The 25255-nt window shown below is 41.8% G+C and overlaps 1 protein-coding gene across 2 annotated transcripts in view; it reads left to right on the forward strand.

Annotated features, from left to right (window-relative positions):
• The first annotated feature begins 671 nt into the window (after positions 1-671).
• Positions 672-25255, forward strand: part of CACNA1C (calcium voltage-gated channel subunit alpha1 C) — a 607732-nt gene continuing 583148 nt past the window's right edge. For both annotated transcript variants that reach the window (XM_065403340.1, XM_065403334.1), the window contains exons 1-2: positions 672-987; positions 6737-6840. In XM_065403340.1, coding sequence (XP_065259412.1) covers positions 702-987; positions 6737-6840 — 390 coding nt within the window. In that variant the 5' untranslated portion in view covers positions 672-701. The remainder of the gene's footprint in view (positions 988-6736; positions 6841-25255) is intronic.

Consider the following 25255-nt stretch of genomic DNA (forward strand, 5'->3'; position numbering starts at 1 on the left):
ACTCTCAGGAATGAATTCACAAACGGAATTTTAAAGCTATGTTTTTATTTTTGGTTTCTATCTTTACATTTTCTCTTTTCCTGGGTTTTTGTTAAGCTCCTGGGAGGTTTTTTTTTTCTTTTTCTTTTTAAATTAGCTATGATGTCAGTCCACTGTGCTGTGAAAAAGAATAGAAGTCCCCATTACCCCTATGCACACATGTCAGGTCAAGCTGTCTCTCTTTTTGTGTGTGCATGCACCTCATTTTGGGTCATTCTACACATTCACATGTATGACATTAATCTATTTAGTCTTGAAGGAGTACATTTATGATCCTTATGAATTTTCAAACTACTGAACTTGGCTAAATGAGTGGGAGAAGACGGGAAAGGTGGACATTTTCTTTTAACATTGAGTGCCTGGTGATTGTATTGACTGAAGGTTGTAAACAACTCCATGTCCATGGATTTTCATGTGAGAGTATTTCAAGGCAATTGACACTGCAGAATAGTATTCCCATAAAATGAAGTTGAACTGAAGGGAAGAGCTTTTGTTAACTGTATATTACCCTACGCTTACTCAATCTGAGATCTTTATTTTACTGAAGCTTAAGCTCTTTCAAAGTAATGTTTCCTCCTCCTGTTAATATAGCTTAATATATTTCTCTTTGTTTTTCATTCCTAGGTTCCAATTATGGGAGTCCCCGTCCAGCTCATGCCAACATGAATGCCAATGCAGCTGCAGGGCTTGCCCCAGAGCATATCCCTACTCCAGGGGCAGCTCTGTCCTGGCAGGCTGCTATCGATGCTGCCAGGCAGGCCAAATTGATGGGTAGTGCTGGCAATGCAACAATATCCACAGCTAGCTCCACGCAGAGGAAACGACAGCAGTATGGGAAACAGAAAAAACAGGGTACAACCACAGCTACACGTCCTCCCCGGGCATTGCTGTGTTTAACGCTGAAAAATCCCATCCGGAGGGCATGCATCAGCATCGTCGAATGGAAATATCCTTTTCGATGTAGTCACATAGAAACCAGCAAGTTGTTACTGTGCATTAGGCACAGTGCATAAATATGAATAAATAAATACATTAGGCTGATGGGCACCTCTGGGAATCTAAAGTGGATGAGTAGTCTCTGATGTGTTCATTGAGAGCGGTTGTGCTCAAAAAGTTTAGGCAACTGTACTAGGCTAGAGTCTTGACTGTACTGCAGCATATCAGAAGCCAGCAAAAGTTTTGCATGATGGAGATGGTGTCAAATTTTGCCCTTACAAAAGCATGTACAACTTATGCTGAAATCAGCTGGAGCTGTGCAAGGATCTCTGAGGGCAGAATTGGACCCATATTATATGAATGATAGCAATGGATCACATTCTTTTTTTAGTTACACAATAGGGGAAGCATGAGTAACTTAGGGTATGTCTACACTGCAATTAAAAACCTGCAGCAGGCCCAAACCAGCTGACTTTGGCTCACTGGGCTCGAGCTGCAGGGCTGTTTAATTGCAGTGTTAACTTCTGGTCTCGCTGCAGCCTGAGCTCTGGGATCCTCCCACTTCACAGGGTCCTAGAGCCCAGGCTCCAGCCCAAGCCTAAAAGTCTACACAGCAATGAAACAGCCCTGCATCCTGAGCCCTGTGAGCCTGAGTCAGCGGGGTCAGCCACGGGTTTTTAGTTGCAGTGAAGACATACCCTTAGAGAGTTTGATGGTATGTGATTCAAAATTCAAGAGCTGTGTAAGTCGTGGTGTCACACTAAATAGTACAGTATGCATCCTGGAAAGAAAAGGGGGGTGGCATTGGCATGGAAGACTGAAACCTGATAAAGTGTTGTCTGTGATTAGGCCAAATCCTGTTCACCTTACTCATGGGAGTAATTCCATTGAAATCACTAGGACTATTTGCATGAGTAAAGTGAGCAAGATTTTGCCTGTTCACTGGAACTGGGCGAGAGAGAGAGACTAGATCAGAGGTGGGCAAACTACCACCCACGGGCCACATCCGGCCTACGGGACTGTCCTGCCTGGCCCCCGAGCTCCTGGCCCAGAGGCTAACCCCCGGCCCCTCTCCTGCTGTCCTCCCTCCCCCGCAGCCTCAGCTCGCTCGCTCCGTTGCCGGCGCAATGCTCTGGGCGGTGGGGCTGTGAGCTCCTGGGGCAGCACAGCTGCAGAGCCCGGCCCAACCTGGTGCTCTGTGCTGCGCGGTGGCAGCAGCGGCGGTGACAGCGTGGCCCGGCTCCAGCCGGGTGGCGCGGCTGTAGCGCCGCCAACCACCGGCGCTCCAGGCAGCGCAGTAAGGGGGCAAGGAGTACGGGGGGTTGGATAGGGGGCAGGGGAGTTCGGGGTGGTGGTCAGGGGGTGGGGGTGTGGATGGTGGTCGGGGGGGGAACAGGGGGTTGAATGGGGGCCGGGGTCCCGGGGGGGCCGTCAGGAATGAGAGGAGGGGTTGGATGGGGTGACGGGGGTCTGGGGGCAGTCAGGGGACAGGGAGTGGGTGTGTGTGGATGGGGCAGAGGTCCCTGAGGGGCCGTCAGGGAACGGGGGGGGGGGGAGGGGGGGGTTGGATGGGGCAGGAGTCCTGGAGGGGGGGGGGGGCAGATAGGAGGTGGGGGCCGGGCCACGACCCCCTCCCCAACTGGCTCTCCATACAATTTATGAAACCCGATGCATCCCTCAGGCCAAAAAGTTTGCCCGCCCCTGGACTAGGGGATGAGTGTGTGACTTAGGCCTGGTCTACACTAACCCCCCAATTCGAACTAAGATACGCAACTTCAGCTACGTGAATAACGTAGCTGAAGTCGACGCACCTTAGTTCGAACTTACCGCGGTCCAGACGCGGCAGGCAGGCTCCCCCGTCGACTCCGCGTACTCCTCGTGCCGAGCAGGATTACCGGAGTCGACGGCGAGCACTTCTGGGTTCGATTTATCGCGTCCAGACAAGACACGATAAATCGAACCCAGAAGTTCAATTGCCTGCCACCGAACCAGCGCGTAAGTATAGACAAGTCCTTATAGTATAAAAAATCCAGTAAAAGTTAGAGTGGGTGTCTGGATCTAGCATTATGAGCAAGGGGCAGACAGTCAGATAATATCTATTACCAGTGTGACAGAGCACTAGAATTCAAGGGCCCAGTCCTGCTCCCCTTAAAAGTCAATGAGAGAGTGGCCATTTCCTTCAACAGAAGGAGCAGAACCTAATTTATAATATAGCTTTATTTTGTATAGTGTGTGTCAAACTGTATCCCAAATCCCCTTGGAGTGAAATACACATTAAAATACAAAGAAAAACTTTCAAAACAACATAAATCAAAACTAATCAGAAATGATGATTGTTAGTAAATCACTAGCTAGGCAGGGATCTTCAATAAATCCAAGGGACAGGACAAGAGGGCGAGGGCGGGGGGAGGAGGGGAAACAGGGCTGGGATCAGCCTTTCTGATGAAGACAGTTCGAAACTCAACAGCATGTAGGATAATGGAAACTGACTTATGGTTTTTAAGATTTGATGTGCTAATTTAGATGTTGCTCCCAATGAGGTTTGGAGGGCCAAATGTAAAGATGGGGAAGAACCCAACACTATAAGCCTGTTTAGATCTTGCTGAAACAAAACCTTCTTTTTCAGATGGAGAACGTGTTAAAAATGGTCCTGTCAATAGGGGTTCATAGATGTCCTTAAGCAGCTACTAGTCTATTCCTTCCTTTTTGGGATGCTAGTTCTTAATCCCTTTGATTGGTTTTGCTACTTGTTATCCCTTCTGACCCAACACTAATGCTTTTAGCATAAAATGATGGATGGATGACTTAGGGTCTAAGCTGAATATTGGTTTACTTACTGGCACCTCAGTAACTACATGTCTTTAGGTAGACAGCATGAATTAAAGTTTGATAAATGAGTAAGATCAGTGTTGGATGAAGGGACTTGTGTTGTAAAACAGGATGGAGCACTGATGAGATTTGAAGAGGATCAAGCAATGCAATCAAATCAATTTGAACATGCTGGTGCTCGATTTTTGTTTATTTTTTTTAAAGCTAGTAAATAGAAGATTTTTTTCTATCAAAAACTGTCCCTGAAAGTCTAGTGTTTACAACCACAAAATATTTCAATATCATCAAAGGGTTATGATGAGATTTCATCTTATTCTGCACTCTGACTATTCCCTATTATTTAGAAGGGCTGGGCTTAATGTTCTGAACACTGAAAGCCAAAGCACACAGGATGTTAAATAAATATCAGATGTCATTAATGGCCTTTTTATTTTACTATGCTGTGATTTGCAGCTTCCCACAAAAGAAAAAGTCCAAACCTGCAAAGCCTTACTTCTGAGATGTGTCTGGTCACATATATACAAGGGCTCCCATTGTAATAGATATAGTAACAGTTATTAAAGGGGTGCTATCAAGGTTGTTAGGATTAAAACTTGGCCTGTGAGTACCTGGAAAGTTGAATTCTATTGTACCTTAAGGTTCCCAACCGTGCACTTTTTATATATCTGTGGTAAAATCCTGACCCTATAGAAATTCAGTGGGCGTGCTCCCAGTCAGTGATGCTCCCAGTATCTTCAGAATGGCCAAGATTTTACACCAATCCTTGCTCTAGTGCCACATTTAGACACTGTCAATTTACATTTGGCTCAAAAATTAAATTTTGAAATATTAAGCTTTTATAAAACGTAATGCCAATGTAAAATGTTCCACAATTGAAAAAAGAAATTCCAGTGAAAAGGTTTTTAGACAAAGTAAGCCTTCATCTACAGTGCTTGAAACCCAAACACTACAGCATTAAGATCACACAAATAAAACTGGCTATAAATAAAAGTTAAACCAACTTTGGTCTTGATTCTTCAAAGGCTTGGGCATGTATTTAACTTTAAACACTGGGAATCATATCCATGTCTTTGCAGAACTGGGATCATAATTGATTGTCCAAAGAGAGAGGGTGGGGCTGGGGATGAGGAGTTTGGAGTGTAGGAAGGCGCTCTGGGCTGGGACCGAGGGGTTTGGAGGGCGGGAGGGGGATCAGGGCTGGGGCAGGGGTGAGGGAAGGGGTGCAGGTTCTGGCTGGGGGTGTGGGCTCTGGGGTGGGGCTGGAGATGAGAGGTTTGGGGTGCAGGAGGGTGCTCTGGGCTGGGATCGAGGGGTTTGGAGAGCGAGAGGGGGATCAGGGCTGGGGCAGGGGTTTGGGGAGAGGCTCAGAGGGTACAGGCTCCGAGCGGCACTTACCTGAAGAAGCTCCCGGAAGCAGTGGCATGTCCCTTCTCTGGCTCCTATGCAGAGGCATAGCCAGGCGGCTCTGCACGGTGCCCCATCCGCAGGCACCGCCCCTGCAGCTCCCATTGGAGCGTGTAGGAGCCAGAGCGGGGCCATGCTGCAGCTTCTGGGAGCCGCGTGTTGCGGCCGCTGACCCAGCACCCCAGCCGGAGCGCCGGAGCGGGGCCGAGCTGTGTGGTGCGACTCGCAAGCCTGCTTAAAACATTTCACGGGCCAGATCTGGCCCGCAGACCGTAGTTTGCCCACCCCTGCTCTAGTGACTATTTATATAAAGTGGAAAAGGTTCAGCAGGAGAGATTGAGATCTACCCACTGGGTAGGGTATTCACCTGCAATGTGGGAGACTCCAGTTCAAATTCATGCTCCACATCAGGCACAGGAGGGACTTGAACCTGGGTCTCCCACATCCTGGGTGAGTACACTTGGCTATTGGATAAAAAGAGTCAAGGATTTCCCCACTTTCTTCTCTGCTTGGTGAATGCCTGAAATTGAAATGTTATGTTTTGATCAACCTGAAATAAATTATTTTTTCTTTGTTTTGTTTTCTGTTTGTTTCTCTGAGAAAACTGAACAATTTATGTTTTGGGTCAATCTAAAACAATTTTGATTTTTTGTTAGATTTTTCAATTTGACCAGTGAACCAAAACATTGATTATTTTCACAGCTCTAGGCCTGATACTGCACATTTATGTGTGTAACTCTATGCACCTGAGTGGTCGTATTAAGATCAATGAGTCCACGCGTGCATAAAGTTAAGCATGGCTCCAATCCAATTCCTACTGAAGTCAGTTGAAAGACTCACACTGGTTGCAATCGACATTGGATAGGGCTCTATGAAAACTTTAAGACAGGCCACTTTTTGCCTTAACATCCTTGATCATGCCTTTTAAACAACCTCTGGTTAAACACTCACTCACTCACTCACACTCTCTCTCTCTCTCTCTCAATTCCTTTTGAGATCAAGACTCAGGAAAGAGACACTGTGTTAAAAATATATCATAAGCTATTTGATACAGATCCTAGTGCTTCATTGAATGTCTCTTTGAAATGTGAGGGAACAGGGTTGAGAAATGCTAACCTGCTGTCAAAAATATTTAAAATATATAGTCCGAAATGACAGCTGTATATGGACAAGAGAAACTGTATCACAAAAGGAAAGAGAGGTCCTGTCTGAATAGGCATTTCTATTAAAAATAGCACAGCTACACATGAGAGGAAAATAAAGTAAAAGTCAATCTAAATAAAAGAAGAAAAAACATTTAAGAAATCTGTGTTTACTCTTGCACGCGACTGGCCTACACTGCTTTTGACATATTAGGAAGAATCTTGGCTGGGACCTCCTAAAAGCACTTAAAAAGGCATATGTTTCTTTTCAGACTATAAGGGGCTTGGAATGTTTTCTTTAAACAGAATTCTTATAAATCTTTTTTTTTTTTTTTTACTTGTATGTGCGCATTTCAGAATAACTTCCTTAACTCCATTCCTCAGACCATTTGAAATAATTATTTTACTGACTATTTTTGCCAATTGTGTGGCCTTAGCTATCTATATCCCCTTTCCAGAAGATGATTCCAATGCCACCAATTCCAATCTGGTAAGTCCTCGCAGGTGTCCAATTTTACTCTTTTGTCGGCCTTGTTTAAAACTGACTGGAGAGTTGGTCAGGAGCTAAGGAGAAAATAAGGCGTGCATCAACTCCATACAACAGAACTGTGGATTTTAGTTTTGAATGCTGTATTGCTCTTTATTCATATTAGCACCTGTCTCATCAAGGCCTGTTGTAGGAAAGAATATTCCAAAAAATTGTGAGAATCCTGTATGTGGTGTTTTGGTTAGTAAATCTGAATGTGCTGTAGAAGTGTTTGGTAAATTTAAACTGCAGGTGTTTGCACAGAATATCTTTAATTATAGATTGCTATGCCTTTGTTTCATTAAGTGCCTTTGTGTAATTGATAAGGTCCTTCTCTCAGGTGATGTACAGCAGAGCAGCTTGGTGACTAATTTCTAGGAAGCTCGTCAATGTTTGCATTGCACGTTGGGACTTGTGTGTGTTTGAAGGCTTTTTTTCTCTTGACTGGGAAGGTTGCTATTCCTGTATCCATTGATGCAAATGCCAGTATTTTGGGATAGGTTGTCCCTGGAAAAAGGAAGGAGTGTTTACTTTTGGCTTAGTGTGAAGTCATAGCAAAGAACTCTGTTCAGGCAGAGCACAACACAAAACAGAGGTCTGGAATGCAATCCACAGAATTAGAATAAAATTTAGCCCTCCCTCTGAAAATATTATGTGAACAAATCTAATGATCTGATTGGAACAGAATGAAGTCTTACTCTGGGAGGGTAAGACGTGAGATACTGTGCTCTTACCCCAGTTGAAACTCTGTGGCATGAGAGACCTTTTGGATGGATAGAGTGGGGAAAATAAGGGCCATTTCTCCTAAACAGAGACAGCCGGCATGTATGACTTGTTAAAAATGTCACGCTTTTCTCTGGGGAACTGGTTGTTTTGATGAACTATTCTCTAGAAGTTGTCTAAAACAAATTGCAGTAAAAACAAAGACTTCCAGATCTTTCCTGGAACATAGATCCTGGGTAAAATCTTAAACTTACTTTTTTGCTTTGAGAGAAAAGGTGGGTGAGGTAATACCTTTTATTTGACCAAGAAAAGATATTACCTCACCCACCTTGTGTCTCTAGCTGATGCTAGCCCATTTGGGGTCCTAAGCAGGAATATTTTTGCCCACCTCCAATACTAAAACAGGCAAGTTCTTATAATAAAAAGTGAATAGGGGGCCCCCTTGAGCTGTTTGGGGTCCTAAACAATTGCTTAGTCTGCTTATGCCTAGCACCAGTTTTGCAAACAACCTTCTTGCTTTGAAACGTCTTTAAAAAGTTAAAACAGGGGGAAAGTGTATGCCTGTTCATATGTTTTCAGCCATTTTTTACTTAGCTTCAAACTCCATATTGGGTTTTCAACAAGGATGTTTGTGAGTTGGTATCATTACCTATTGCTATTTGTCTGATTGAACCGTTGGAATCAGAGTGCTGGATGATGATGATGATGGGTTGTGTGGGTGTGTGGATAATTTACTTTAACAATAAAATATGTCCCTTTTCAACAATGGACATCTTGTAATAAAAGTCAAACAATAGTTTCTGTATCTTATACAAACAGGAATTTCCCTTAATGGCCATTATAATAAACAGAATACCGTCTCCTTGTCTACTATACATTTTGATTTATAACATTAAAAGATACAAATGAAGCAAATTTGAAGCTTGGAGGACTTCAATTTCATCCTATTCCAGAGCTAAGTTAAATTGGGCTGAGGATACTTGTCTTATTTCAGCATCATGAAACTACTGGATAATGGCAACTGAGTAACATTTCAGATAAACTTTGGTAATAGGATCAGGTAGACTCAAGTTGGCATGTCCGGCATAATGATTAAAATTAATCTGAGTGGCTGCCATGCAGAGATCTGTTGCACACATATGGTACTTCTGTTTAATATCTCACCTCGTGCCATGACCGTCCTATCAAAACCTCTCCCCTTATTTGTGGGTGATATAATATAAAATACAAGAATTCCTAGGGATAGGTTAGTAAAAGGTGTCCACTTTACTTGGGGCTGGGTAGAAATAATTCATTTATTTGGGCAGCTGGTCTAGGGAGTTAGGGGAAAGAAAAAAATTAACTGTTTCCCTATATCCTGTTGTTGTTTTGATCTCAGTGGAATAACAATTTAAAATGTCAGCAAAGGCTCACATGGTAGGTCAGGTGTCCAATGGCAGTGAAGTGGGGTTTCATTTAGTGGCGGTAAGGCTTTACTTTGCATTATGTGCTTGGTCCTGGAGCGTTGACTGCTCAATGGCCTCTTGTCTTGTCCCTTGTAAAAGGGACATTCTGTTAAAATCGATAGAATGTTGGTTCATCCTAAGGCAAACCTCCCCTTTGCTGAATTAAGCTTTCAAGTTGTATTTCAGTCAGTACAGCGGTTCTGCCTGTTAACATTTTGCTTTCTCCCACAAGGTGATGTGCCCAGGTTTTAATATTTGTACCTAGGAATTTTAAAAAATACATTGTATAATCTATTTCACACACAGTGCATTCCAAAATGCTTCACAGAAATGTGGAATATAATTAGTTAAATATTAAGCAATAGCTAAGGGAGAGCAGAGCTAAGAGGTTTAGATAAGGGTGAAAAGATGTGTTCTGCAGAGATTTGGAATGAGATGGAGAGTTGATGGGGCACAGAGGTATAAGAAAATTGTTCCAGAGGGCATCAACTGCAAAGCAGAGGGCTCTTGCACTCAAATAGCCAAAATGTGTGGAAGGGACAGAGAAATAAGGGCTTTAAGTGGAGAGAGAAGGATTATAAACCAAACCTAGGTTTAGGAGTCTAGAACCTCAAAGGATTATTTCTGCAATAGAAAGGGTGTGCCCTGTTTCACTGTGGGTATGTTAATATTGTGTGCAGATGGGCATATACAGTGTTATCCCTTTATTTTTTAAAGAGTCAGTCTGACTGAAAGGAAGTAGAATGTGTCCAACTGCCCAGGGAAAATCTTCACTTGGGTAACAAGTATTGCTTCACATTCACTTTGCGATTTCATTTGGAGTGGGAGGGGGAAGGTGGAGTATTACCATAACAACTCTTCCATCCCTGATTTTCTGAGACATGGAGAACCTTCTTCAAGAGACATACACCTCTACCCTGATATAACGCTGTCCTTGGGAGCCAAAAAATCTTACCGCATTATAGGTGAAACCGTGTTATATTGAACTTGCTTTGATCCGCCGGAACGTGCAGCCCCGCCCCCCTGGAGTGCTGCTTTACTGCGTTATATCCGAATTCGTGTTATATCAGGTCGCGTTATATCGGGGTAGAGGTGTATTACTCAGTATGTGACGTGTAACAATTCTTTTTTTTTTTTTTTTTTTTTTTTACAAGGTTCGACAGAGAAAAACAACTGTTTTCCAATAAACTGGCACACTTTCCTCAGGCTGTGAATGCTACTTTTCTAATATCTCATTGTCACTTGTAAAGCAACTTTTTCTTTTGAGATGGGGGAGAATTAAAACAATTTTTTAAAAAAGTTAAAGGCAGGGAGGTGGTTGTTGGGAGAGGAGGAAGTTGTGGACTGTGTGAACTTCCATCAGTGCTTTTCTTTTTGTGTAAAGCTGAGCAAAATGGTGGCTAATGTGGTTTCACTGAATAATTATGATCTGGGTAAATTCTACCTGTGAGGGTATGAGATTAATCAAAAGTCAAACAGGACATATTTGTACTCTCCATAAGAATCTTGCTCAGAAGTACATACGCCTCACTCCACATGGATAATATCCATTGACACACATTCACCTCCCTCTTTTTATCGCCTTTGTCATTAGGTATGATACCTACTTTGCACTAAATCAGAAGTTAGGAACATACATGAGACTTATACGCGGTTCAAATAGCACAGGCCCTTACCATCTGAACTGAAAGAGAATCTTCATAACATGTTAAGATGTTAATATAGGATCAAAGACACACAGATGAAAAGTTCTGTTTCCATCCGTGACGGGCAGTTGTACATATATACACTAACCAGTTCATGACAATATTAATATAGGACTTGCTATCCTGGATTACATCATCAAGCCATTTTAACTGGGTGTAGTGATGTAGACTGGGTTGTGGAGAGTTGCCCACAAATGTGTTAGGTTCCTGGGGCTGGTTGGAAGCCCCCTTCCTCAGTGCTCTGCACGTGTATAAATGTGTTTGCTGGGAGTGGCTCCTACAGGCTGCTATCACCCTCGTTTTTGGACTGTCAGTGATGCACAGTATCATCACCTAATGGTGCTTATGCACCATGCAGACAGGGTCCCCCCCAACAAGTTCCATTAGCCCGGCTGTTAGGTGACTCAGTCTGTTTCTGCCTTGACCATGAGAGATTCCTGCAGCCAAGCAAGGAGTCAGGAAAAGAGCCAGTGTGTAGCTGCCCTTCTTTCTCAATCCAGTAACAGAGAGAGAAGAGAGTGAGTCAGGGGTCATTGAGATCTCTCCCAGCCCATCACCAGTCAGGCCCCAAAAACCAGCAGCATGAAACCCAGGCTGCATCCTTACTCAGCCAATCCATGAGTTTTCCACTTCCCCTTAATTCAAGCCCAAATAAGGGGAATTTTGGGGTGAGTAGCCAGGTCTCCAAGACAAATATTGTTGAAGCCAACAAGGGAAGGGAGGGGAGAGGAAAAAGAGATGGAATGTATGAGCACTGATGACATGAAAAGAAGAGCAGAACTCAAAAGCTTAAGGAATGATGGACACACAACTGATTAATTGATTGGCTAAGGACAGAACTGATTTCATGATTGAGAGGGAGCTACAGCAGATGAATTGGGGAAGGAAAAGACAGAAGTGAATTGTCTGGGGTGGGGAGACTGGGTAAGAACTGATGGGAAGGGGCATGCAAAACTGATTAATTGATGGGTAGTGAATGTGCGTACAACTGGACTGAATGGGGGTGAAGACGAGGAGAACAGATTGTGTTGGAGGATAGGATGAATATTGCTGTGGCCACCTGGCATCTTCCAGTCAAGGACTGCCTCTAATTCAGTGTTTTTCCTTCAGCAGTGGCTAGCTCTGTACCTGTTTCAGAGGAAGGCCAAACTTCCCCATAACAAATAATCAAATCATGTATACATTTCTAATATTCCAGAGTATTTCTGTATTTACCAGGCAGGCATGCAGTGGTCATAAAGACACTCAAAAGGATACTGAGGTGTACAGTGGAATGACCAGAACTTTTTATAACATTTTATGGTACAATTTGCCTGGTGTAAGGAATACTGGGCTATATTCACCAGTGATTTACACATCGTGCAATCCCAGTTAATGGACTAGCTGTGGCGCATTGTCTAGTTTAGTGTTTTAAAACTATTTTTCCAAATCAAAATCTTTAACTACATTCACCCATAGACGTATACCAGTTCTTGAATAGCTTTTGGGCATCATGCATATGTTTTATTTTTCATTTCTTCCTTTTTTATGTGTGTCCATGCAATGCTTATGTTTTTGTATAGTTTTTTAATTTAAAAGTACAGTACATATGAAAGGCCACTTTTTAAAACAGCAGACATCTGTGTTTATAAATTTAGGGTCTGAGCTGCACTGACTTCAATTAGCATAATATCAGGCTGTTGAAGTCCTGTAATAATAGAAAAATGCATGTAGCTTCTACAGTTTTTATATTTACCCACGCACACACACACACTTTGTGTCCACTAAAAACTTAATACACATACATATGGAAGGGAATAGTATTAAATGCAAAATCATTTTGGAACTAATGAACTCAACTAAGGTTTTGCTTAAATTTACAAATGAAAAAAGCTCACACATAGAGCAGTGCTGTGTATTCTCGAAAAATGAAACTAGTTTGAGGGGAATTAAAGTTAGCCTGTTGCGCGGCTGTAGTTGATATGGAGTCTTTGTGCTTGTTATTCCTGGTGATTATGCATAAAAACAGAGATAATGTACCTTTAGAATAAAACTATAGGCTGCGTAAGATAGGAAGCTGAGAGGAAAATGCTTCTGTCATTTTACTGGCAATTGCAGAATGGCACATCTGGTCAGTGTCACAGCATGGTGATAACATAACTAGGTTAATACCAAGATTTGCAACACATTCCGTATAACACAGCTCACTTCACTGTTTATGCTTTTGGATAAATAGCAGGAGAAAATTCGTTGTGGTGTTTTGATGGCCCTGCTTTCCCTCTCCTGAACTTTTTATAGCAAGGAAATCCTGTGCTACAATAGTTAAACTAAACATTCTTTTTCTACACTCATTTTTATGTGTGTTTACAGTTGGATGTTACCTTTTGATTAACTTCTTACAACTGAAATATGCCCCTTGGATGAAGAAAAATGGGATTTGTACATGCCTATTAGAGATTGTGCCAGCCTGTCTGCTTGTGAGTGTGCCTGCCTGTGGAAAGTGGGCTTGCCTGTAACATAGAGTACAAATATGTGTCTAGTTTGCTGACTGGCAATTATGTTTGTATCCAATTGAATGTATGAAGTCTGTACAAAAAAGGAGAAACTATGTTTAATCTTCTTGCATTTGTATCAGACACACAATGAATGGGTATATAATACTGTGGCTTGATATATTGTAATCTAGATACTGGTAAAAAGAAGCCTAATCAGTTTGCTTATCACAGAATTCTGAAGGTCACATATTAAAGTGGCATTCTTGCAATATATGGTCCCTTCCAGTGTACAAAGTCAGAAGTAAATTTACAAATAAGATTTTAAATAAAATGTAGCAATTCTGTAAATTATTTGCTTAGTGTCGGTCACCTTCCTGGAATCCTCACTTGTCATCCTGGTATTTGGAGGCCAGTGCTGGAGAGTTTGTATTTTACATTAACACTAGTTTTAATATCAAAAGAAAAACTTTACCAAGAGGATGGAAATTGTTTTCCATTCTCTGTGTTCTGGTTGCCTGTTAATCTGCTGTTTCAAACATTGCCACTCAGCGATTCCCTCCCTTGATTTTTCCCATGGAAGAGACTCATCAGGGCCATTGGGTCAAATCTTGCAAGTCCTTAGTCAAAAGTCCCTTTGGCTTCAATGAGAAGTTTTCCTAGAGTCAGCGGTAAGGACTATAATATGCACGATTTTATTTTCAAAATGAATTGAACAAAGCTGGTCAAAATAATGGGGTGGGGGAATTGCAAAAAGTTGAAATTTGAATGTTTTGACCAGCTTTAGAATTGAAATTTTGCAGATCAGGAGTCAGCTTTCCCTTCTCTATGGTATGGACATCTATATTTTGATTTGTTTTTATTTCCCTAGTATATTAAATCTGAATGTTCGTTTAAGTTTGTAATTCAGTACTTTTCATTGATTCTAAAAGTTAAATTTTTATCACTGAGGGAATAATAAACATACATATGTGGAAACATGATCTTTCAGTGAGTTTACTAGGGGTAAGAGTTTTTCGGCACAGCTCTGTAAGCACATCACAATAAACATTAGTATTATGAATGTTACATTAGCATCAAGAGTGCCCAACCACAGTCTGGTCACTGTTGTACTAGATACTGTAAAAACACAGACTCGGACAATCCCTGCCTCATAGAGCAGATGAAACAGAGACACATAGGGGTGAAGCAACTTGCCCAAGGCCACACAACAGATCAATAGCATTTTCAGGATTAGACTCCAGATCTCCTGGGTCCCAGGCCACTTCCCTACGTCTTGGACCACAGTGGTTTCATAGATATAACTGGTAGCAATTCCTGTATTTGGGTTACTTAACACTTTCCATTATAAAAGATTCTTGCAACTTTTTAAAGCATAAACCCTTCCATTGTTTGCAGCAGGCTTTTGAAATTGCTAGGGAGAAATCCCTGAGGCCAGAGAAGTGTCTTTTCTTTGTTCCATGAAATTCTGCTCAGGTTTTGTTGAGAAATCACCATTGCACAGCTCTTGCTTGCTTTCCTCAGAAAAATTGTTGTCAGCTTGCCAAAATAATATTTGAAAAAGAAACATTCTAATCTAAGGCCAGACTTGTGCCACTGCAATGGGAACCTCAGGAGAAGATAGCTTTGCCGAGAGAGGGGGAAGAGACCCAGGCCAGTCACTCCTCCGACAACACTCCACCAGACTTGGCACAAGGCCCATCACCAACCCCCTCTCAACTGTGAGGGCAAGGCATGGAGAAGGAGCTCCCCTCGTCTCATTTACAGCCTGTTCCTGCTGCCAGCAATGTAGTTAGTCAGCGTAGCTCAAGCTGTGCTACAGTGCTGAAGATTCTGGGTTTAAATCCTACCAGTGATTCATGATGGGGTGGGGAGTTGCTACAGTTGTAAATAATAGAATTTGTTTTAACTTTTTCCTTTTTAAAAAAACATAGGAAATTACTTTAACCCCCCCCCCCCCCATAAAAGAATGTTGTGTTGCAAAATTGAACACTTTAAGTTAGGAAATGCCAGAATTTAGGTTGCCAGGCAACCTTAATTTGGCCCCTTTGTTCATATGGATTATGATAGTCTGCAATTACATGATCACAGATGATTTTTCCCCACTGTCTTATTCAGTGCACAGTCTAAACAGGGCTCAGGAAATGAATCAGGGTCGTGTAGTGAATGAGGCTGGTTGTATGATCCCTGCTTCATTTGCTCTAGACATTGAAAGGTGTGTAGAAAACAAAGTAGGGGTTTGGAGGAAAAGAAATGAGTGCCTTGTGGTTAAGACAGATTTATGAGACACAGGTGAACACAGTTCGATCCTTGTCACTGCCACACTTTCCTGTATGATGTTGTGCAAGTCACATAAGCCTAAACTTGGCAGGTGGCCACTGTGTTTCTCACTGTTTGAGTTGCCAACTTGAGACACCTTGGATCTGATATTCTGAACTTCTGAGCACTCACCACTTCAGCAGAAGTCAGTAGGTGCGGTGAATGCTCAGCATCACTGGCAGTAATGCAGCATGGTCTGAAGGAATGATCACTGAGTGTGGAGTCAGGCGGTTCAAATCCTTATCCTGGCTTTGTCATTAAGTCACTGTGGCCTCAGGCAAGTCTCTGTCTCATCTTTCCCACCTGTAAAATAGGATGCTGCTGCTCTCACAGAGGAGATCAATCCATTGAAGTCTATGAGGCACTCTGATACTATGGTGATAAGTGCCCTAGAAAAGCCCATCAAGAAAAGAATAATTGTGTATTCATCCCATAGTGTGAAATAAATATGGCAGTGGCCTGTGGTTGAGTGAAGAGGATAAAAATAGTGAACAGCTACCTAACTCCCTGGGCACTATCCACCCCATGCACTGAATGAGGGAGGGGTCCTATGTGAAATAGGAAAAATCCTATGTGATCATGTAATTAAAGACTGCAGAATAATACATTTCCATAAGGGGGCCAAATTAAAGTTCAAAGAGTAACAAACTGTGGGATTTCTTAACTTTCATGTGCTTGACTTTGTAACCTAAGTAACATTTTAAATGTAATTTCTGAATATGCATACAGTGGAACCCCGATTATCCAATCTAATTGGGACCAGGGCCAGATCGGATAACCAAAAATCTGGATAAACCGGAGAATGGGTGGTGGGGCTTGAGCTGTGAGCCTGAGGCAGCCGGGGCTTGGGCTGTTGCACAGATAGTAGGAGCCCAAACTGCCCAGGGCTGACAGCAGGTGCGCCAGCTGGCCAAGGCTCACAGGCAAAGCCCCAGCCATGTGGGGCTCAAAGCCTGAGCCCCACCACTGTCAACCCCAGGTGGCCAGTGGTTCAGTTAATAAGGAGAGCCGGATAATGGAGGCTCGGTTAAATGGGATTCTACTGTATATATTAAAACAATGTTATTATTAAGATTGCAAAGTCAAGAACTCGAAAGTACTTGACTTGGCAACCTTGATGCTCTTTTAACATAGTTTTTTTTTAAATGTAATTTCCTAGGTTCTAAAAAGCAAATTCAAAAAACAAATTCCATCATATGGCATCATATTGACACCACCATGGTTCATCAGCAGGACTGGAACCTTTGAATCAATCACACAGACCTCTGCCACTTGAGCTAATGGTAATGGATAGAAGTTATAGATTGTCATCCTCTATGTGAACCAGCACAAGAGAGGGGTTGAGACACACCTTGGCAGAGTGGTTCACAGATATTTGCTGACAGCAAAGGAATGGTGAGACTCAGGAATCTTGGGTACCATTCTACATTCTGGAGGGGAGTGTGATCTAGTGGGCACAGACACTTCTGCCTGTCTTCCCCAAGCTTGACCCCATCCTCATCAACCTGTCCCTGTCCCAGTCCTGTCTCCTCCCCACGTCTAGCTCCTTGTCCCACTCTCCTTGCCTACCCAGACCTGGTCTTCACTTCTCAGGCTTCTCATCCTATCCCCTACCAGGCAACTCCTCATCTGATTTGTGTCTTCCTTCCCCACTGCACTGGCTCCCAGTTTCCCTCCCTGGATTCCAGTGACGGAGCTAAATGGGGGGAGGGAGACTGTCCCCCCAGCAGCTTTCAGGGGTAATTGTAGTGCCTTTTCATGGCAATAGGTATAACTGAAGGTGGCACCACCAGTGATCCATTGATTGCCCCCCTTTCTCCCAGCTCTACCAATGCTCAGAACCTGGCTGCTGTACTGGGTTCCTCATCCAATCTCTCTCCCTGTCCATGCCTGTCCTTGGCTGTCTCTGTCTCTTTGTCCAGCCAGTTCAAGTCACCTCCTGCTCCTCCTCCAATCTGTGCCCCCTTCCCTCCCAGCCAATGGGCTCCCAGTTCCTGCCCCCACTTCCTTTACTGGCTTTCTCCGCTCTCCCCGCCTACTGCCAGTCAGACTTTCTATTCCCTCCAACCTCCAGTCTCCGTCTCATTAAATTCCTTGGCCAGATGGTCCCATTTCCCTCACAGATGACTCCACTCTCTCCTCCACTGGCTCTGGCCCCCTTGCCCTGGTCCAGTTTTTGTCCCTTCTGCACTGAAAAAAGACAGCTTCCTCCTCCACACTGCCTGGATGCCAACAGGGAGGTCATTGGGAGTGCAAAAGAGACAGGCTCCCTGTTTTTAGTTCCAGTGCCCAGTCCCACCCCAGCCAGGAGCAGCAATTACAGGGAAAGACCTCTGAGCCCAAATAGCCGTGGCCCTGTGCACGTTCAGTCACTATTTGGGGATGGAGCATGTGCAAACTCGGCAGCACTAGGAACTGTGACAGGCTCAACTATGCTCCATTAGGATGGCATCTTTGGAGATTTTAGCTGTTTAGCTCTAGCAAGTGTCTACTGAGTATGTTAACTGCAATTTTTCAAAGGCTTATAATTTGCCCAAATTTGGGTTAATTTTCATGGGGTCAGCAGAAGGCAAATCTCAGACACATGGGCCACCCCTTGCCAAATTTCAAGTCCCTGCTCCAAAGCATGAGGGTGCTAGAGCATTTCAAAAAAAGGTCTTCAGAATTTTTAATGTGGGTAAAATATATTTTTCTTACCCTCATTCTTAGAAACATCTGAACTGATTTGGCTAAAATATTCTAAAAATATTCAGCTTGAGTCAGCCATCCAGTATGGAAAATTTCAGCCCAAATGGTTAAAATTTGGCAAACCTATGAACAGCTGAAAACAGGTTCACAATAATGTGAAGCATTGGGCAACCTTAAAAATAATAAAATCGTCGATATGAATGTATAACAAAATGGTTTACAGAATCAATAATATAATGAAAATTATGTAATGGTTACAGAATTAAATAATTGATGATATATAATACTGTAACTGTATTAAGTACAATTATATTATGCAATATGTAATGCAGTTAGAGAATAGGGACTTGTCTACACTGGAAAGTTTTATGGGCAAAGTTCTGTTGGCATACTGCTATCAACATAGCTTTTTCAGCAGAGTATGTCCACATTTAGCTGCCTTCACTGGTACAGTGTGTCCTCGCAGCATCAGGTTACATTGTAAAAGATGTGTAGCACTGGGCAGGCATCTGTGTTCACCCCATGCCACCCTCTGGCACATTACTTTGTTGGATATTTTTGCACTGTGTTGTCAGATAATAGCACTCCTTTCAGGGAATTGTGGGAATTTGAGGTCAAATTCCCACAGTTCCCTCTGTTTCATCCTATAATCTACTTGTTTTTGCACCATTTTTAAAAATCCACACAGTTCCCTCTGGTCCATCCTATTATATTTTCCGCTACTTTTAAATTTCTCCTGGTTCTCAGTCAGACCTGCATCATCTATTTCCCCTTTCTGAATGAGCTTCTCCTCATTCTGCAGTTCTGGGCCCTCCCCACCTCTGGAGGTTGTGAGGTGTCCACTGTCCATGATGGATTAGGTACGCAGTATTGCATTGAGCGCTACACAATAGTGGCAGCTTTTGGGGGCAGCACCAGATTTTGTTGCCTGCCTTTGTCCTCTGGTAACCTTCCTGCAGCTCCTTCTTTGCCTGGCAGTGGCACTCATACTTGTCGTACCCCAGCTTCTGCATTGCCTTTGAAATATTGGAATGTACATCTTTATTCCTGCAGGAATTCCACAATCCTACCAGCACAGCTCCTTCCCCCCACAGACTGAGGAAATCCAGGACCTCTTTCCTGGACCAGGCAGCAGCACGAGGTTAAGCTGGAGTTTTACCTGGAGCCATACCTGTACAGGCGTGCCTGCAAAGGTGAGCTAGCAGGAAAAGAGGCTTCCAGTCACTGGGACCCCTGGCAGCAGAGTTAAATATTTGACCAGAGCAGTCACTGCCACAGGGACAGGTGCATTTTGGGTTTGTTGCCAGAGGACTGGTTGTACCAGTACAGGTACTTCTGCATTCATATAGGCATTGTGTCAATAGAGGATGTATGTCGTTCAGGGAACTGGTTTAAATTCACCAGCAAAACTTCAGGGTTTTGTTGGCAGGACTCAAAATTGTGTTTGGCTGTGCGGACAGAAGGCAAGTTTTGCTGGTAAAACTTTGTAATGTACACCAGGCATAGTAGAGGGAGAGGTACAGACTGGGGTGGGGGACGTTGGTTTTCATATGACATTTGAAAAAGAAATACATAACTTCTGTGGCAGAGAGAGATTATCTGAGAAGTCTGTTCCAGATAGGAGCTGCAGATGAGATGACTCTTGTACCAACCGCAACAGAGCTTCTTAGAACAGAGAGCTGTGCTAGACTAGAAGAGGGCTCAGGAAGAGAAGCGGAGAGAAAGAAGTTCTGTGTAGTAAACTGGAATAAGTACATAGTAGCTTTTAAAATCAAGAAGGGAAATTTTGACCTGGATTCTGAAATAGATGTGGAGCCTCTGCAGGTATCTTCAGAATGGTGGTAATATGTTTAGATGATATTCAAATTGTATATTTTGTTTGTGGCAGGACTATACTTCAACACACATGCTATTTTCCCAACCATTTTCCCCTTTAGTTTTAAACTGTTTAAATTTCTGAATGATCATAATATAATGATGTCCCTTTAGAATGAAAAAGTAGCTATTAGGGCTGTCAAGTGATTAAAAAAATTAATCTCGATTAATCGTACTGTTAAACAACAATGGAATACCATTTATTTTAAATATTTTTGGATGTTTACTATATTTTCAAATATTAATTTCAATTACAACACAGAATACAAAGTGTACAGTGCTCACTTTATATTTATTTTTGATTACAAATATTTGCACTGTAAAAAAACAAAAAAAATATTTTTCAATTCACGTCATACAAGTACTGTAATGCAATCTCTTTATCATGAAAGTTGAACTTACAAATGTAGAATTATGTAAAAACAAAACAAAACACCCTGCATTAAAAAATAAAACAATGTAAAACTTTAGAGCTTACAAGTCCACTCAGTCCTACTTCTTGGTCAGCCAATCGCTCAGACAAACAAGGTTGGTTACAATTTGCAGGAGATAATGCTGCCTGCTTCTTGTTTACAATGTCACATGAATGTGAGAACAGGCATTCGCATGGCACTGTTGTAGCTGGCGTTGCAAGATATTTATGTGCCAGATGCGCTAAAGATTCATATGTCCCTTCATGCTTCAACCACCATTCCAGAGGACATGCTTCCATGCTGATGATGGGTTCTGCTTGATAACGATCCAAAGCAATGCGGACTGACGCATGTTCATTTTCATCATCTGAGTCAGATGCCACCAGCAGAAGGTTCATTTTCTTTTTTGGTGGTTTGGATTCTGTAGTTTCCATATCAGAGTGTTGCTCTTTTAAGACTTCTAAAAGCATGCTCTACACCTAATCCCTCTCAGATTTTGGAAGGCACTTCCGATTCTAAAACCTTGGGTCAAGTGCTGTAGCTATTTTTAGAAATCTCACGTCAGTACCTTCTTTGCGTTTTGTCAAATCTTCTGTGAAAGTGTTCTTAAAACGAACATGTGCTGGGTCATCATCCAAGACTGCTATAACATGAAGTATATGCAGAATGTGGGTAAAACAGAGCAGGAGACATATGATTCTCCCCCAAAGAGTACAATCACAAATTTAATTGATGCATTATTTTTTTGAATGAGCATCAACAGCATGGAAGCATGTCCTCTAGAATGGTGGCCGAAGCATGAAGGGGCATACGAATGTTTAGCATATCTGGCATGTAAATACCTTGAAACGCCAGCTACAAAAGTGCTATGTGAACAGCTGTTCGCACTTTCAGGTGACGTAAATAAGAAGCAGGCAGCAGTATCTCCCGTCAATGTAAAAAAACTTTTGTCTTAACAATTGGCAGAATAAGAAGTAGGACTGAGTGGACTTGTGGGCTCTAAAGTTTTACACTGTTTTGTTTTTGATTGAAGTTATATAACCAAAAAAAAAATCTACATTAGTAAGTTACACTTTCACGATAAAGAGATTGCACTTCAGTACTTATATGAGGTGAATTGAAAAATACTATTTTTTGTTTATCATTTTTACAGTGCATATATATGTAATAAAAATAATATAAAATGAGCAATATACCTCAATATTGAAAATGTAGAAAAAAAAATCCAAAAATATGTAATAAATTTCAATTGGTATTCTATTGTTATAAGTGCGATTAATCTCAATTAAAAAAATTAATTGCAATTAATTTTTTTGAGTTAATCACGTAAGTTAACTCTGATTAATTGACAACCCTAGTAGCTATTATTTGTAAATCCTGAAAATCACTGTAGGTGCATTGGATGTGCCATAGGCTTGTGTTCAGGGAAAAGAGCACAAATGAAGAGGGATGCAGGGAGAAGTTTACAGTACTGGGTTCTTCGGTATACTTTATTCCTTATCTCTGTAAAAATAATAAAACCTTGAAGCCCTGGAAATGTTCAAAATAAAGTCAAGAGAAAATTGCAGGTACTGTTTTCACTGATGGTTTTCTGCAGATTTACTTATCTTCCTACATCTTCAGGGTCTAGTCTCGCCATAATCAGTACATAAAAATCCCATTAATGATAAAAGGAGTTATGTGCCTGTATTTAAAGGCGAAGTAGACAGCTTTATTTAAAAGACCCATTTAGATTTCTTTATATGTAATTCACATTGTTGCAAATTCTGTAGTCAGTAATGAGGCAAAACTCCCCTTGACTTTAGTGGGAGCTTTGTTTGATTAAGGAACCCATAATTTGACGCATTGCTACTAATTTACTGCATACTTGTGACAAACAGTTGCTGCAACCTCGGGCCCTGCTGTTACCTCCAAAACCTTTGGCTTTAAAGACAAAACATTGACCCTTTGTATTTCACAAAAAAGAAAAAGGAAAAATCATCTTAATTTATAACTCCTTTAGAAACAAACAAAAAAAGGTGTTTGGCAAAGGAAGGGCAAAATCATCACAAGGGAAGGAGTCCTTTGCATCTCTGATGTAGAGGACTTCAGTTCTCTTCACTTGAGTTTGTCTGCATTTAGCCTAATATTCCCAGAACCTGTTCAGAAGTTATCACACCTTGGTATCACGGTCCTGGATTGCCTCTTCTGTGACATCTCCTTCTCCTACAATAAGAATGTCATCAGCTACCATCTTGATGCCTAGGAGTCCCTCTAGTGCCTGGTTGGTTTACACTGGAACACTTCTGGGACTGGGCTGATACCCATAGTCATTTATACCTAGTGGTACCTGCCAAAACGTGTGACGGGCAGTCAGGTGACTGAATGGCTTATCCAGCTCAATGTGCCAGAACCCATTTTTGACAATGCAACACAGTGAACGCTTTTGCCATGGATCAGTCAGTTAGTAAGTCCTCAATCATTGGTAATGGCTAGTGGGTGGTACTTGTGTCTGTCAACTACTACAAACTGCAAGTGATAATATCTTTTGTTTCATGAATTCCTTATGGACATCCTGTATTCACCTACTCAGGATAGTTTTCTTGTAAATCACCAACATTTGGACTGAATCCCTTCAAAGCCTGCGACTGCTCCTCTCGAATTTGTAAAAAGGGGTCACCATTGAGAAATGCAAGGATTTTTTACGACTGAGCCTGATTTACAGCCCAGGCCAATTTGAGGGGAAGGGGACTGGAACAAAACCTATTGTTTCTGAATAACAGAGCATTAACCACCAGGAGACTTGGCCTATCACTGATGCTGTTCTAGTAAGAAACAAAATATTGGAAGTTCACCAGTTGGGGGAGACTTCCAGCACATAGCAGGAAATCTTAATTAACATCTTAACATATTCCATTTCAGCTGGGTATTGGAGTGCTGCCTTAATTTCCAGTGTGCTGCAGCATATCTCCTTAGCACCTCATCAACATGTCCCATTGCACCTGGACACAGGAGCTCTCTTTGAATTTTCATATTTTAGTAACCTTTAGCTATAGCCTCAATAGCCTTCAGAGTGTGTGTACCTTTAAGGAATATGTATTTTGTTTGGCTGAGTCATTAGAAATTAATTATATTTGCAAACTGTTATACATTCAGGCTGTAAATTCATATCCAAACATGGTGAGCTTATCCATGCAGAACTTGGATTCTAAGACAGTAGATCTTGACCCACACAGCATACGTATGGCTTTAAGACTGTGTCTGTGTTACCTCCTGCACTTGCTGATGTTACGACTTATGATAGTTGGTTTGGGTTCCCTCCAGCTGTGGTGTCAGCACTTTAAACCACATGGATTAAATTGGGCAGTGGCAGGATCCAGACGCCTAGTTCCCTACAGTACATGCTTTCCAACTGCAGCATTTAGAAGGTTCCCCATATGGTTTTGTTGGCAGCTATGCAACTACTTTTCAAGCTGCCTTGTTAAACTTGCACTAATAGAGAGTGTTGGGATTTTGGAATGTTTCCTGTTTTACTGGCCTGCTGTTAGCTCATTGGCCATAAGGCTTGCCTGCAGGAGTATGTTGGGATTGGATGCAGTGATCATCTACACATGATAGTCTTCATCTGGTGTATTAGAATATAATTCTATTTAGCCATAGCTTTGCTAAGCTTGTTAAAACTAACAGGTAACTACAGTTATTTCCAGATCTAAAATAATATTCAGAGATACATGCTTATGCAGTGACACTTTAAAAAGTATATTTTTAAATATGTACATTGAATATTAAACCTCTGATATTCCAGGTACCTCTATCCAGAAATAGGCAGTGCATTCTGTATTATTATTATTGTTGCTATTTATTTAAAATCACATATAGTGCGTAATTATCTTAGTGCCCTTTACTGCTGTATTCTCGAATGTGCCCTGATGTGTCATTTAACTTTTAAAAAAAATTCCAAATGATGTGTGGACTTTACAGCATTTAAAAAAAGTAAAATTAAGTTGGTCAAAAGACTACAGAAGGACCCTTCCTCAACCACACAGCATACTATGCCTACAGTGTAAAATCTGAACCCTGTTTAAATGAGATAATGCAGCCGAACAAATGGCCACATAGTTGCAGACTCTTTTTTAAATTGCTGCATAATTATATTTCAGAACCTAAGCTTATAATTTTAAAAGGTCTCTTTTCCTTATGGTCACAAAGATAATCTTAAAAATTGGAACTGGATGTACATTGTTTCATGAGTACTTGCCTGAGTCTGCAGACAGTATGAAAAAATACATCTGAGACAAAGTATGAACTGCTCCCATTCATCCCAGTTGGTTGTTAACACTAAAATATAATTATGACCATTTAAATGTCAACATTCACAATGTCACTAATTTGACACATCTGCTTAATCAAACAGCAATGTAGCAGATACTGGGTTGGGTTGTACTGGGGTATCTAATTATTAAGGGTTGCAGGGGCGGGAAGAAGAAATTCAGTTCTCTCTCCTATTGAAAGTCACCATTGCCCTTGACAAAAGGGAAAGGGGAGATTCAATGCCTCTCTAGTTCCAAAAGTCTTAACTGCTTTCTAGAGGACTAACTAGGTATTTGCTTATGCAAATATTGCAAATGTATGCATGATTAAAGTAATTGGATATACACAGGAACAATTTTCTCAGCTTAAATCTTCTGAAAATGAGACTCTGTAAGTACAGTAGTCATATAATATACGACACAGCATTATGCATATGTGTGTAAATATGA

The sequence above is a fragment of the Emys orbicularis genome, chromosome 1, assembly GCF_028017835.1.
Source record: "Emys orbicularis isolate rEmyOrb1 chromosome 1, rEmyOrb1.hap1, whole genome shotgun sequence".
NCBI classification, from domain to species: Eukaryota; Metazoa; Chordata; order Testudines; family Emydidae; genus Emys; species Emys orbicularis.